Source organism: Amblyraja radiata, chromosome 15 (assembly GCF_010909765.2).
Source record: "Amblyraja radiata isolate CabotCenter1 chromosome 15, sAmbRad1.1.pri, whole genome shotgun sequence".
NCBI classification, from domain to species: domain Eukaryota; kingdom Metazoa; phylum Chordata; class Chondrichthyes; order Rajiformes; family Rajidae; genus Amblyraja; species Amblyraja radiata.
The window spans coordinates 30907094-30921083 of record NC_045970.1 but is presented as its reverse complement, the minus strand read 5'-3'; the positions used below and the strand labels follow the sequence as shown (position 1 = coordinate 30921083).

Below are 13990 nucleotides of genomic sequence, written 5' to 3'. Positions count from 1 at the left end.
CTGGTCACAGACCTCCAGCCTGAATATTGTTCTTCCATCACAATCACACGTTTTCTATCCGTAAGCAAGTTCTGAATCCAATGACCAAGTCATTGTTAATCCCATGCATCTTAATCTTCTGGATCAGCCTACCATGGGAGACTTTATCAAATGCTTTACTAAAATTTATGTAGATAACATCCACTGCTCTAGCCTCATCATTCACCTTCATCACCTCCTGTAAAACCTCAATCAACTTAGTAAGACATGACTTGGCGTTTACAAAGCTGTCCTTTATTTAACCCATTGGCTTCCAAATGGGAGTAAATCCTATCCTGAAGAATCCTCACCCGTAGCTTTCCTACCACTGGTATGAAGCTTGCCGCCTATAATTCCGTGGAAGCAAAGATCTTCATCAAGCCTCCCACAATCTACTCTTTTGCTTCTCTCAATAAGTGGGATAATTCCCTTCAGGTCCTGGGGGTTTTTTCAACCTTAATGCTCTTCAAAAGCCTTAACATCACTCCTTAATCTCAAACTGCCCTAGTATTCTCCACACTGATCTCGCTGTCCTCCATGTCCTTGGTGAAGACAGATGCCTGTACTTGTTTAGTACCTTGCCTATATCCGCAGACTCCAGGCACAAATTTGCTCCTTTATCCTTGAGTGGTCCTACCTTCTCCCTGGTTATCCTCTTGTTTTTAATATAGGTATAAAAAACTTCTAATCGCCCGCTTGAGTTCTTTCCTCCTTTATATTCCTCAAAGACACTATTAGCACCATCCAGACCGCCTCAGCAAACAAACCCTCCAGTTTGTCCTCCAAGGGCCATAGCAGTGTCCCTGATCAGCAGTGCAACACCTCCACCTCTTTTTGCCTCGCTTTAGATCGAGTCTGAAACATTGCAATCCCAGAACTGCTAGTCCTGTCTCTTCCACAACCACGTTTACACGATGGCCATAACATCATAGTCCCAATCACTGAACCAGGTTTTAAATTCATCTGCGTTCTCCACAATACTCCTTGCATTGAAATAAACACACTTCAGCCCATCAGTGTCACAATATTCCTTCACCTCTCCATGCCTGGCTTTGTTTGAGATTTACTGGTCATAACCTCTGCTTTCCCATCATCCCTTCCAATTTCTGGCCTACTACTTTGGTTCCCACCCCTCTGCCTCTCTAGTTTAAACCCTCCAGAGTAACACTGGCGAGCCTCCCTGTAGGAATACAGGTCCTCCTCCAGTTCAGATACAACCTGTTCCTCTTGTACATGACCACAAGAGATAAGATGAGATCCCAATGGCTGAATCCCTGTACCAAATCCTGAGCCTCGCATTTATCTGTCCTATCTTCCTGTTTCCAGGCTCACTAGCACATGGCACCAGGAGTGATCAGAGATTGCTACCCTCAGGGTCCAGTTTTTTAATCTTATGTGTAACTCCCTATATTCACTTTGCAGGACCTTATCCATTTTCCTACCTATGTCATTTGTGTCAACGTGCATAATTTCTTGCTGCTTGCCTTCCTTGAGAATGTTCTGCAACTGCTCGAAGACATCCTGGGCCCTGGCACCAGGGAGGCAACACCATCCTGGAGTCTTGTTGCTGCCATAGAATCTTCTGTATGTGCCCCTAACTAATGAGTCTCTTATCACTATATAGCTCTGTCTGACTTTTCCCTTTTCCACTACACCTCAAAGCCAGGCTCGATACCTCAGGCTGAACCACTGCCACTACTGCTGCTCTCCCCTGACTGGTCCTTGCGTAACAACAGCACTCGAAGGAGCGTACCTGGTGTCAAAGGGAAAGGACCCAGGAATTCCTGCACTTTCTGCTACTCCCTTTCCTGGTGCTCACCCATTTACTTCCTGCCTGTATCATAGCAAGACCACCTCACTGTAACTCTTCTCTGTGGCGATACTATACCTGTGTTAATGACTGTTCATATGTGGTTGATAGAATTCTGAAGTTAAAGAATTGGACAGCACAAAGGAATGTATCCATTCCTGGTTCTTCATGAAACAACACAATCAATTTCAACTTAATTTATATTAAAGAAAGAGTTTCATTAGACTGAAGCTTGCTAACTTTACTGACTGTTGCAATTGAAACTACCAGCATTCAGGCAATTGAAATACTTCTTGAAGTTGTCTGCATTTGCTTATTTCCCAGATATACATTCTGCTCTTTAATTGTATTACTCAGTTTACTCCATCACTAGATTCCGCATTGAATTTGGTGATGAATCTGGCTTACTGGAAATCCCCAGTATTATCTGGGAGTGTCACTTGAATTCCACCCCTGGCCAGACCTGGTGAAATGTATAAAACCCCATTGACTTGAAAGGCAATTGTATGACAATACGATGACTATGTCAAAAGATTAGGAATCCAACAGGAAAGTGGATTACTTGTTATTTAAATTATTTATTTAATTTGTTTTAATTATGGTTTTGGGAACTTTGTTAAAGCATCTAAAGTTTAGTGGTTCTTAAATATCAGTGTCTGATACATTTAATGTAAATGGCAACTATTTCAACTGCTAATGGACATTCCCTGGGTTGAGAATATGAATTATAGGAAAAGGTTAGGGAGACAGGGCTGATTTTTCTTGGAGCACAGGAAACTGAGGGGTAATCAGAGAGAGGTATATAAAATGATGGTGCACATAGTAAAATCGTGTTCGCATCGTGGGGGTGTTAGAAACAAGAAGGCATAGGCGTAGAGTGACAGGAATGAGGTATGTAGAAGATATTGAGGCTAGATTGTTTTTGCACAGATTTGTTGATATCTGGAACTTGCTGCCAAAAGATGTGGTGGAGTGAATAAAATTACTGCTTTTAAGAGGCAAAAAAGATCCAACCAGTTGAATGGGTAAGGTGTAGAAGGATTTGGTCCTAATACAAGCAGATGGAATTTGTTAGATGGTCAAAAAGATCAGCATGGACCTGGTGAGTTAAAGGGCCTGTTTCTTTGCTGCACAACTCTAGGACAAAGCCAAGTCTCAACTTTGCCATCGGGACGATATTGCTAGACTCCACTATGCAAAAGGCCAGCCAGATGGGACCTCTGCATCCAATCCAATTGAGTACCAGAGATGGACCGTTGAATGATTTCATCAGGCCATGATTCGGATCAGCACAGACCATTTAACTTCCTGACACACTCTTTGCCTTTGTGGTCCTAATCTAAGATATTATGTTATTGTTTTGGAATCTGAGTCCCATTAAGATTGTAGCCTAATACTTGGTAGAGGCATATAATGTTCATAATAAGCAAATTATCATCCAAATTTGGAACAGATCAATGCTTCAGAATCACGTCAATGAAAGTTGGGGATGCAAAATCAGCTAAAACAGGAGAAATACGAGTGAGGGGATTTATAGAGCTGGGAGGATGGGGGTTGGAGGTTACAAAGATGGGAGGGGTTGAGGCCAGGGTGGTTTTGAAGTACTAAGATATGCCATAACATAATATAAGGCAGAATAACTATTTCAGAACGCAACCCAGGTAATAGTGTGGGCATTGTCATTGGTAGGCATTATGCATTGTTTTTAAATAAAGTTCATTTCCCTTTAACTTTTAATTTAACTAATTTATCTTAACCAGCAGTCAGTAAAAGTTTGGATTGATCTGGCTACTAACTGTGGGAGGCCAGTTATGACAGCTGGTGGCCAAAGATCAATATAAATTAGGTTAAAGGAACAAGAAATGCTTTGAGCAAGGATAATCTATTTAGGATGCTGATAAATTTAATTAAATATATACCTTGAGTTGAACTTGCATTTAATTTTTTTTTTTAATATTGTTTTCCCTTTGATAATTGAATTAGCCATATTTCTTTGTGAAAAGATTTAAAGCTATTGGAGATTATTTGTAAAAATATAATGGGTGCCATTTCATTTTTTGCTTATTAAATAGCATAATTGAAAGCAGTGGTCAAGTGGACCTTGTGATATAGAGCGACATCTTCTCATTCTGCAGAGTTAGTGATTTGATGGTAACGAATGTAACAAAACAATTCCACAGTTTATTTTTAAATTAAACTAGAACACTTTAAAAAAACTATGTCTTAAAACATTTAGATCTAAAATTGCTGCTGAGCTCAAGATTCTAACATTATGCAGTCAAGAAATTGTTTGCAGACCACAGCCCGCACCTTCAAAACCTCCTCACTCATGCACGACAATCCCAAACTAGCCCTGATGCTGGCCTGACCCTATGAAATTTAGTCCGCAAAGAAAATTTACTTTTTCAAGGTGACTTGAATAGGGCTGGGTGAGTGGGCAAATGCATGGCAGATGCAGTATAATGTTGATAAATGTGAGGTTATCCACTTTGGTGGCAAAAACAGGAAAGTAGACTATTATCTGAATGGTGGCCGATTAGGAAAAGGGGAGATGCAACGAGACCTGGGTGTCATGGTACACCAGTCATTGAAAGTAGGCATGCAGGTGCAGCAGGCAGTGAAAAAAGCGAATGGTATGTTAGCATTCATAGCAAAAGGATTTGAGTATAGGAACAGGGAGGTTCTACTGCAGTTGTACAGGGTCTTGGTGAGACCACACCTGGAGTATTGCGTACAGTTTTGGTCTCCTAATCTGGGAAAGACATTCTTGCCATAGAGGGAGTACAGAGAAGGTTCACCAGACTGATTCCTGGGATGTCAGGACTTTCATATGAAGAAAGACTGGATAGACTCGGCTTGTACTTGCCAGAATTTAGAAGATTGAGGAGGGATCTTATAGAAACTTACAAAATTCTTAAGGGGTTGGACAGGCTAGATGCAGGAAGATTGTTCCCGATGTTGGGGAAGTCCAGAACAAGGGGTCACAGTTTAAGGATAAGGGGAAAATCTTTTAGGACCGAGATGAAAAAAACATTTTTCACACAGAGAGTGGTGAATGTCTGGAATTCTCTGCCACAGAAGGTAGTTGAGGCCAGTTCATTGGCTATATTTAAGAGGGAGTTCGATGTGGCCCTTGTGGCTAAAGGGATCAGGGGGTATGGAGAGAAGGCAGGTACAGGATACTGAGTTGGATGATCAGCCATGATCATATTGAATGGCGGTGCAGGCTCGAAGGGCCGAATGGCCTACTCCTGCACCTATTTTCTATGTTTCTGTTTCATGTGCCTTTTAAGATTCATACTCTGCTGCTGATATCTTGGTATGTGTGGAAAAAATAGACAGATCGCATAAGTGCACTTGGGCTTGTCCTTTAATGAAAATATTGAAGATGTTTGGCAAGATTTAATTTTGGCCAGAATCAGATCCATTTTTTTCCTGATCCAGAAATCCTTGATGCTGAATTGCAATATCACCATGTTATTTCTCAATAATAATTCACTCATTAATCTTTTAATTCCATTTTCTCCCCTCACCTCAGTGAAACATGCAAGTATTAATCAAGGATTCATGAACAAGTCATTCATACAAAATATAGCTAATAAGGGTGAAGCTGTGGCGGCTCCCAAGAGTCAGGCCATCCCAACTATCAAACCCCTCGGCACTGGAATGGTTGGGTCCAGAGACGGCCCTTAGCTAGAGGGATAAAAGGCAAGGGTTTGGGTGCCATCTTCCTCTTGCGGACTCCAAGAAGGATATAATAAAAGGTACCTCCCGAAACACCTGGCTCCTCGCTTTCATTTTGGGACTTACGCCCCACATTGGTGACCCCTGACGCTCCATTATCGTCATGATGGAGACAACCGCCCGTCCTTCCACCTCAAAGGCTGATCCGGCCCTGTCTCTCGATGCGGTCTCGGTGAAGTTACCCACCTTCTGGACCGCCCGGACGTACATCTGGTTTCAGCAGGCGGAGGCCTAATTCAACCTGCGGGGCATTACATTTCTATTACCTGGTGGGGGCCCTCAACCAGGACACGGCCAGAGAGGTCTCAGACTTCCTCGCAGCCCCCCCCCCCCCCCCCCCCCCCCCCCCCCCCCCCCCCCGGCCACCAAGGAATACCACGGCCTTAAGGAGCTCCTGCTCCAGATTTACGGGCTCAGCAGGATGGAGCGTGCTGCCAGGCTCCTTCATATGGAGGGCCTAGATGACCGACGACCATCAAGCCTCCTAAACGAAGAAGGGTTTCGGCCCGAAACGTCGCCTATTTCCTTCGCTCCATAGATGCTGCTGCACCCGCTGAGTTTCCCCAGCAATTTTGTGTACCTTTGGTCATGTTCCTGGATGGGCACATGCCGTGCCTAATGCTCGAGTACACCTACCTGCATCTGCTGCCGGCCTACATCCACTTGCAACTCACCGACGCCTCCATCGCGACATCAGGGCCCTCGGTAGGCGCGTTGACGCGCTGTGGATGGCGCGTCAGGATGACGTCAACGTGCTGGCCGTCGGCAGGCGCGCTGACGCGTTGTGGACGGCGCAACCTAATGACGTCAACGTGCTGTCCGTCGACAGGCGCGTTGACGCGCTGCGGACGGCGTGCACTGATGATGTCACTCCGGCAGCTCCCGAATTCCTCCGGTGGGGCGGGGGAGCTGTGGAAGGAGTGACTGCTGCATCCCGGAAGTCGGTAAGATCGCCCTCCGCGGCCGTGGCGGGTACTGCACCTGCAGTCTAGCGCCAGCAAGCCCCAAGCGCCACCAGCAGAAGGCGCTGGTGCTATTACCAGCAGCGCTGGGGTGCTGCAGCATGGCAATGCCGCCAGCCGTGCACGTTCTCAGGAAATGCCTGGGCCGGCTCCCAATAGTCCTCGCGGCGGCCGGCCAGATTCACTGCCTCTCCGCCTGGGATCGGCGCTCCGGGAGCTGCCACAAAGCAAATATATTTGGGGATATTGATTCCAATGTGATCATTTTGCAAGTTTACTTTGCCTATTTTCATTTTGATATTTCTAGTTCAATTAAGAGAGAAAAAAACAATCTTTATTGTTCCTGCCCATTAAATGTACTTCTGCAAAACAGAATATATAAGATCATTTCAGTTTTTAAAATATTGAATTATACCTAGTGCTCAATCTGTATATCCAAATAAGATACTGCCATTCATTACTACAGATGCTGACATTTTAAAATTAAAACAATGCTGTAAATAATTGGGTCAGGCAGAAGCTGCAGTGAAAGAAAGAATTAACATTACAGATAAATGATCTTTTCATGATAATGGAAAGGAAAGAAATGAGGTTTTTGGCTGCTGAGAAAACAGGCCTCTTATGTTGCAGCAACTTTTGGGTAAATTACCTTTTTACGTGTTTCAAGATAGTGACTCCACCACATGTTTTAAATTATGTATACATTTTATTTTTAGGTTTAAACCAAAAGCCTTAATCAGGAAAGTGAAAATGTATGCAACCTAATGTTAGTTTCTGGTTTCAGGATCCCAGACTCATCACCACAGCATATCGTAACTTATCCTACGATGAACTGATCTATGAATTGATGAAACACAAAGAACTTGTCAAAAGGAAGGACAGCCAGATCCGAGAACTTGAGGACTACATTGATAACCTCCTTGTACGAGTAATGGAGGAAACTCCCAGCATTCTTCGAGTACCATATGAACCATCTAGAAAAGCTGGAAAGCTTTCAAAAAACAATTGAACCAATTAATATTTTGGGATTCACAAAATATATTTGGTGTCTGTCAAATCAACTCTGAAGGTACTTGCATAATCTGTAAACTGGTAAAGAATTTGTAGAGCAGCGATGCTGTGAATGTTCTATCGTGAGTGTTGAATGTTTGCTGCCAAGATGAATAGAATCACTTAGGAATTAGGCTAAATTAAACATGAACTTTCTTTGTTTTTAAATTAGTTCACTTCATGTATCGGTGAGGAGATACTAATAGGACGTTATATGAATTTGCTCAGATCGATCATGGCAGTCCTTGTTTTGCCTATCTCATGCTGATCTCAGATTTATTTTTTTATTTAACTGTAGAATGTAGTGACAATGGAATGAACTAGTAATCTAAAATGAAGTTAGTCTCATTGTAAATGGTTAGGCAATTAAATAGTTACAATGCTGTTTGCATAACTCTGAGAAGGGTCTTGCATTCATTTTGGGGAATGTTAGTATTTGCACAACAAATTCTATTACATTATGAAAGCCATTCACTTGAATCTTTTGAAGCAAAATGTCAATACATCATTTGATGCCAAAAGCTATCCCTTCATACTTGATTATCTGTTGTGTGTGCGTGTTTAGGAGAAGGGTCTGATGCATTTAATTGTGAAAGGAAGGTGCGTTTAGTGGTGTGAGTTATATTGCCTTTAAAATGAAGTTACGTTTTAATGTATTTGAGCTCATGTTAGTAAATTGGACAGTGTCAATACCAGTCACTTTTTAATAGTTGATTATTGATTGCATTTGAAATCTTCCTGTTCTTACAGAGAAAAACAGGGCTCATTTTTTGGAGCTCATTTTCACTTGCACGTCCACCTGATTTGCTTAATACTGCATTGCAAATCCAGTATTTTCTACTATCATTTTGAGCTTCATTTTGTCCTGAAAAATGCATTGAAGAAATACAATGACATTAATTTTCCAAAACATGTTAATATAAACGCAACAATTAAAACATTGGCTTCTGTGATAAGATTCCAGTTAAAATGCCATCTGTGTATTGGTGAAAAGTTTGGGCAAATATCAATGTAAAAATGACAGTACAACGCTGAAGAAAGAAAACTATAAACCGCCAGTTGTCCTTCCATCCCCATACTCAAACATTTTACTGCCATCTTGCATTGAATTGCGTTCATAGTTCAGTCAATTCTATTCTGACATATTGCTTCATTTTTATACAACGGTACCTGAGATGTTGCACGGAAAGCAGGTCCTTCAATGGTGCAATTGATTACTTTGTCTTTAATAAAGAATGCCAAACCTTAGGATTGATAGTTGATAGTATGGAACAAAAGTTGTGCAGTTCATACCAAATTATACATGGTTTTCAGGTGCATTTTAAGTAGAACCATAAGCCATAATCCAAAAAATACTTATTTGTCTACATATTCTTAAATCTCGAGTTATTCAAGAGACTATTGAAAGCTATATATTTTGAAGTTTTGCTTAGGAATTACTGTCTTGTGGCCCAATGAACATCTTCAGATGCATGGTCTGTGTTACATATGAAAAATACCAATTTGAGTGTTTCTCCATAATCATTCATTTAGAACAACATCGAAAGGTTTTGGGGTATGGGTGCAATCTAACATAGCCAGATTATTTGCTCAGCTACTTGAGAAAGGACCCCCAATGACTCAGTTGAGTAACGCTGCTTGCTTTGGATAATTACATCTACCGTTATTTTTATATATATATATCTGTAAAAGCTGTGTGCCAATATTGCTTTTGCACTTTTGTAAATGAAATATTGCAACAACAAAAAAACGTTAAATGGTGCACCTGCAATTTTTTAATGTTTCACAAAAATATCACCTATGTGTTTTACTTTGTTCTTTAACTCTTAAAGGTACTTGTTCGATAACTGTAATTTAGATGCAAACCAGTACAAATATTTAGCACAAACTTTTTTATTAACTGTTTATAAATACAAAATACAGTGAAAATTAACAAAAGTTGCAAAAGGTACAGAAAGCACTGCATGATAATAATATGCACATTTGAGGAGAATGTTTGCATTGAACTCTAGGATACCTGCCTATTAGGGAGTTGAAGTAATCGGCATGCCATTTGTAGTAGGAGTTTCCAGTGTAGTACAATCCCTACTTCATTTTACACAATGGTATTTGAAACTTTGCACAGAAAAGGGCCCCTCAGTGGTGCAATTGTTTGCTTAGTCTTTAATAATGCCAAATCTTATGGATAGTGTAACATTCACAAGCACTGAATTATCTACATTTATATAAAAAACACTGAGTCGACCACATTATGTACTTGTATATTACATTCTGACTAGTAGACATGTCACCATGCAGTTTTTACAATTGAAAAGTTAATATACTCAATATATTGTTTTGTAATCTTGTGCCATTATATTTTACTTTGCACATTTTTGCTCTATCGTGACCAGTTTATTATCTACTTCAAATGTGATTTTGCATTCCAGTCGAATCATTTTATGATGGAAAGTATTCTTGCCCTTATAACTGCCTATTCCTCTTTTTTATTAGTTTGGGAAATAGTAGCAAAAGAATTGTATTGTGCGACTGGAAAAGGTTTATGCACTGGTGCTAGAATGTTTTGCATATTTATGCTTTGCAATGAATAAATATAATCTTTACCACTACAATATTGTATTCTAACCCCAAGGCAGTTTATTTGTCTCATTGATTAACCGTTGTGGGAGATTTTAACTTTTTTTAATAGCCTGGCACAGAAATACAGATGAGGATTTGGATGAAATTAAACATTTTAGGTTACCAAGTTTTTAATAATACAGCCTACATTTTGTCTACTGTAGAGTTAAGGCCTTGATAACTAAAATTACCGACTCATCCAAGAACTCTTCATTAGCAATAAATTATATAGTTGGACAAAAATCAGATTAAAAAAAAATCTGTGAGAGGTTTACGAAATGTTGCCAAATCTTCCAGTTTCATTTAAAGTTAGTATTCAATCTGCAGTAATACTTGGGCATCACTGGGTTTCCTCCTGGCATTCTGTTGATTATTCTAAATTGTTAGCATCTAACCATATACTCCAGTATTGTGCTTGGTACTGTGCATTGAAAATGATGCAACTGCCTTAGTGTCTGGAGATTAGATCATTCTTTGTAAACTTCAGAAGTTTCCTTTCTTTTTCTAGTTTCTTTTTTTTTTTTTAAACACTTACTCTCCAATGAACATTCATTACAATTTCTTTCTTTGGTAAGACAGTTTCTTTAAAAGTATGTAAATTGGTGCAGCTGAAGTATCAGCCTACTATAGATGAAAACCAGAAAACCAACTTACCTGTAAGATTCTAACACTTTTTTGTAATTTATCTCTTCTTGTCTGATTTTAAAAATATATCTATTCGAGTACTGACTTTGCCCAATGACCTAGTATATTATACAGATATTTTTTCCCCGCATTTTCATTTCCAGGTCATGGTACAGATTTGTGCAAGTCATGCGCAGGTTTTTGTAAAATTTTGCTTATTCGTGAATCTGGGTTTTTAATGCTTGGTGATGCAAAAACAATAAATCATACAAGTATGTCAAAGTTGCTTCCAATTTGTTTTACGATTCATTCTAATCCATTTGACACAACTATAATATACTGCATGTAAAATATGGGCATCTATGCAGCTTCAAATTGCAATGCTACGCAGTAATATCAAATATAATATGAAAAACAATTTCTGAAGTGACGATTAAATTTTGAACATTAATACTAAGTTTATACACATAACTCAGAATGTATTATACCAGGTATTCTTTTTAATGCTTTTACATGCACTTAGGCATGACATGCAAGAGATTTTTTTTAGTGGAAATATCTTCAAGTTATAAATTGTATGAATCCATTTTAAGTGAAAAAAGTTGGTAGTCATAGTGAATCTCATGTATTTATGGCAAATAAAAAGGAGATGGCAATCAGCATGTTGTTTGCAATCAGCAGTATTTTTTACATTTAATATTCCATATTTGTTGTTGTAAATAAACTACAAATGGCTGCACATGGCTTGGTGTAGCATGTACTTTATTATTAAAATATGTTTATGAATGGCTTTCAAATTGATTGTATGTTTAGAAATATTAGTGGGTTGAAAAAAGTACTGAATGTATTAATGGTTTAATGGAACGGAGTATAATTACATTTACATTGCAAGTTGTGACAAAGCATATCTTTCATAACATCATATTTCTGTACCTACTTGTAAATTATCATTGCTAGAAACCAAATGCTGCATGTTTCATATGTTCAATAAAGTTTATTAAATATAACATGGTCTGTTTTCCTTGTTTTATCAGGAGAGTAAAATCTGGAAAGTATTGATTATATTTATTTGCTCTTCACATTAAGAATCCCTTGAGGCCTTCTAAGAAATATAGCATATCAATAAGATGTACAACGTTGTGTTTTTTTTGGTTGATGCATTTCAAACCTAGAAAGGGATTGCAGATTTTTAACAGTGCATCAAAATGATCTGTACATTTGCATTAATTGCAACTTTAACCATTTAGGCTAACTCATACAAGAAATATGATTGTTTCCTTTAAAATCTTTGTTGCACTGTTGTGTGCAATGACTTTAGATATCTTAGAGTTTGTCTTCAGCTTATGAAATGGCTTTAAATATAGTTTTGAAATGTTATTAAGCACTGTTCTTGGATTTAAAGTTTAGAATAAAGCACAAGAAGACTAAATTTATAGTCCTCAAACTTTGCAAAGTTTCACAATAAATGCAATAAAAATGTAGAATTTAAAAATCTGCAAGCATGCTCCATGATAAGCCTGTGCATTTAACTGATGGTGTTAGATTATTTTATGTTAGTGTTAACTTTCTGATTTAAGGAATAACTAATTGATTTTTTTAAATAGATATCTCCTAGGTACACCTAAGAAAGGTTTAACACACAATTCCATTGTGACCACCTTGAAGATCTTTTTTAATGATCATAAAGTCTTTATAGAGCAGATATTTTCAATTTTAGGTAAAATTTAAGTCCATCAATTATGGTCGCCTACAAGAAATCAAGAATTGATCATGTAAATATGAAAGTACTCAATTTTGATAAACAATTTATCTTCATTCACAAGGTCCAATTATGTGACCCACTGAAATAAAAGGAGCCTTGCATATACAAAATGTCCATTTATTTACATGCCATTCTGTGCCAGTACTGACAAAACTTAGTCTATTTCGGTTTGCTAGAGAGTTCAGTAAATAATATACAATATTTCTATATTATGGATACATCATCACGTAATTTTCCAGCATTTTATATTAGTTGATTACGATTCATCTTTTGCAACAGTAGTAAGATTAATTTAGAGTGAAGGTAGTGACCATCCAATTTAAAATTAAAGGCCATATAACGAGTTGGTTGTGATTGAGCTGAAGATTCACCACCATGAGCACTACATATTTCAAGTTTGCACTTTAGATGTACGTTATTAAATCTATTGCCCTATTTCAATGTTATAGAAAGAGTCAGTGAGAGTGTGGAAACAGGCCCTTCATCCCAACTTGCCCACACTGGCCAACATGTCCCAGCTACACTAGTCCCACTGAATCTCATTTGGTCCATAACCCTCCAAACCTGTCCTATCCACGTGCCTGTCTAATTGTTTCTTAAATGTTGGGATAGTCCCTGCTTCAACTACCTCCTCTGGCAGCTTGTTTCATACACCCACCACCCATTGTGTGAAAAGTTACCCCTCGGATTCCTATTAAATCTTTTCCCCTTCACCTTATGTCCTCGATTAATTTACTCTGGGCAAGAGACCGTGCATCTATTATCTGTGGTTTAATAATTCTGCTTGAGAAAATAGTTTGTAAATTGGCCAGACCAATATTTAGATGTCAATAAATGAACGACAAAGTGCACATTGCTATAAATCTGAAACATAATTGCTTTCTAACTGCCCAATTAGCCACTTTGACTAGCTCTCGCCCTATCGCAGATATTCACAGATATTCTCCTTTGTTCTACCCAAGTAGTTAATTGTCATATTACCAACAATGAAATGTTTTCTGGCAACAGCATAACAGACCTGTAAAGATACACAAATAATATAAACAAAAAAAATCAATAAATTAATTATCCCAATACTAGTGGGGGAAAAAAAGAGTCCTTAATGCAGCCAAAGGCAGTCCATTGTTCATAAGAGCTGTGTAATAAGTGCTGTGTAATCTTCAAGTTGGTTGTTGGAAAGGCCTTTCCCTGAAATCTAAAATTATTTTTATCTTCACAGATCAGACAAGGGATCTCTCACTTGAAATGTTCTGAGTGTTTCCAGTGTTTCCTATTTTTATTGTAGCTCTTAGGTTTGCTCGGGTATAAGGTGATTTTATTTTACATGTTGTATTTGATATAAAAGCGTTGTGCTTTCTGAACATCCAAAAACAGTAATGTGCCAGTAGCAACAAATATATC

The 13990-nt window shown here is 38.7% G+C and overlaps 1 protein-coding gene across 2 annotated transcripts in view; it reads left to right on the top strand.

Moving 5' to 3' along the window:
- The window catches only part of rab11fip2 (RAB11 family interacting protein 2), a 78452-nt gene extending 66618 nt beyond the window's left edge, over positions 1-11834 (top strand). Inside the window, exon 5 of one of the 2 annotated variants that reach the window (XM_033033961.1) lies at positions 7319-11834. In XM_033033961.1, coding sequence (XP_032889852.1) covers positions 7319-7543 — 225 coding nt within the window. In that variant the 3' untranslated portion in view covers positions 7544-11834. The remainder of the gene's footprint in view (positions 1-7318) is intronic. The other variant, XM_033033963.1, reaches the window with a different exon arrangement.
- The last annotated feature ends 2156 nt before the right edge of the window (positions 11835-13990 follow it).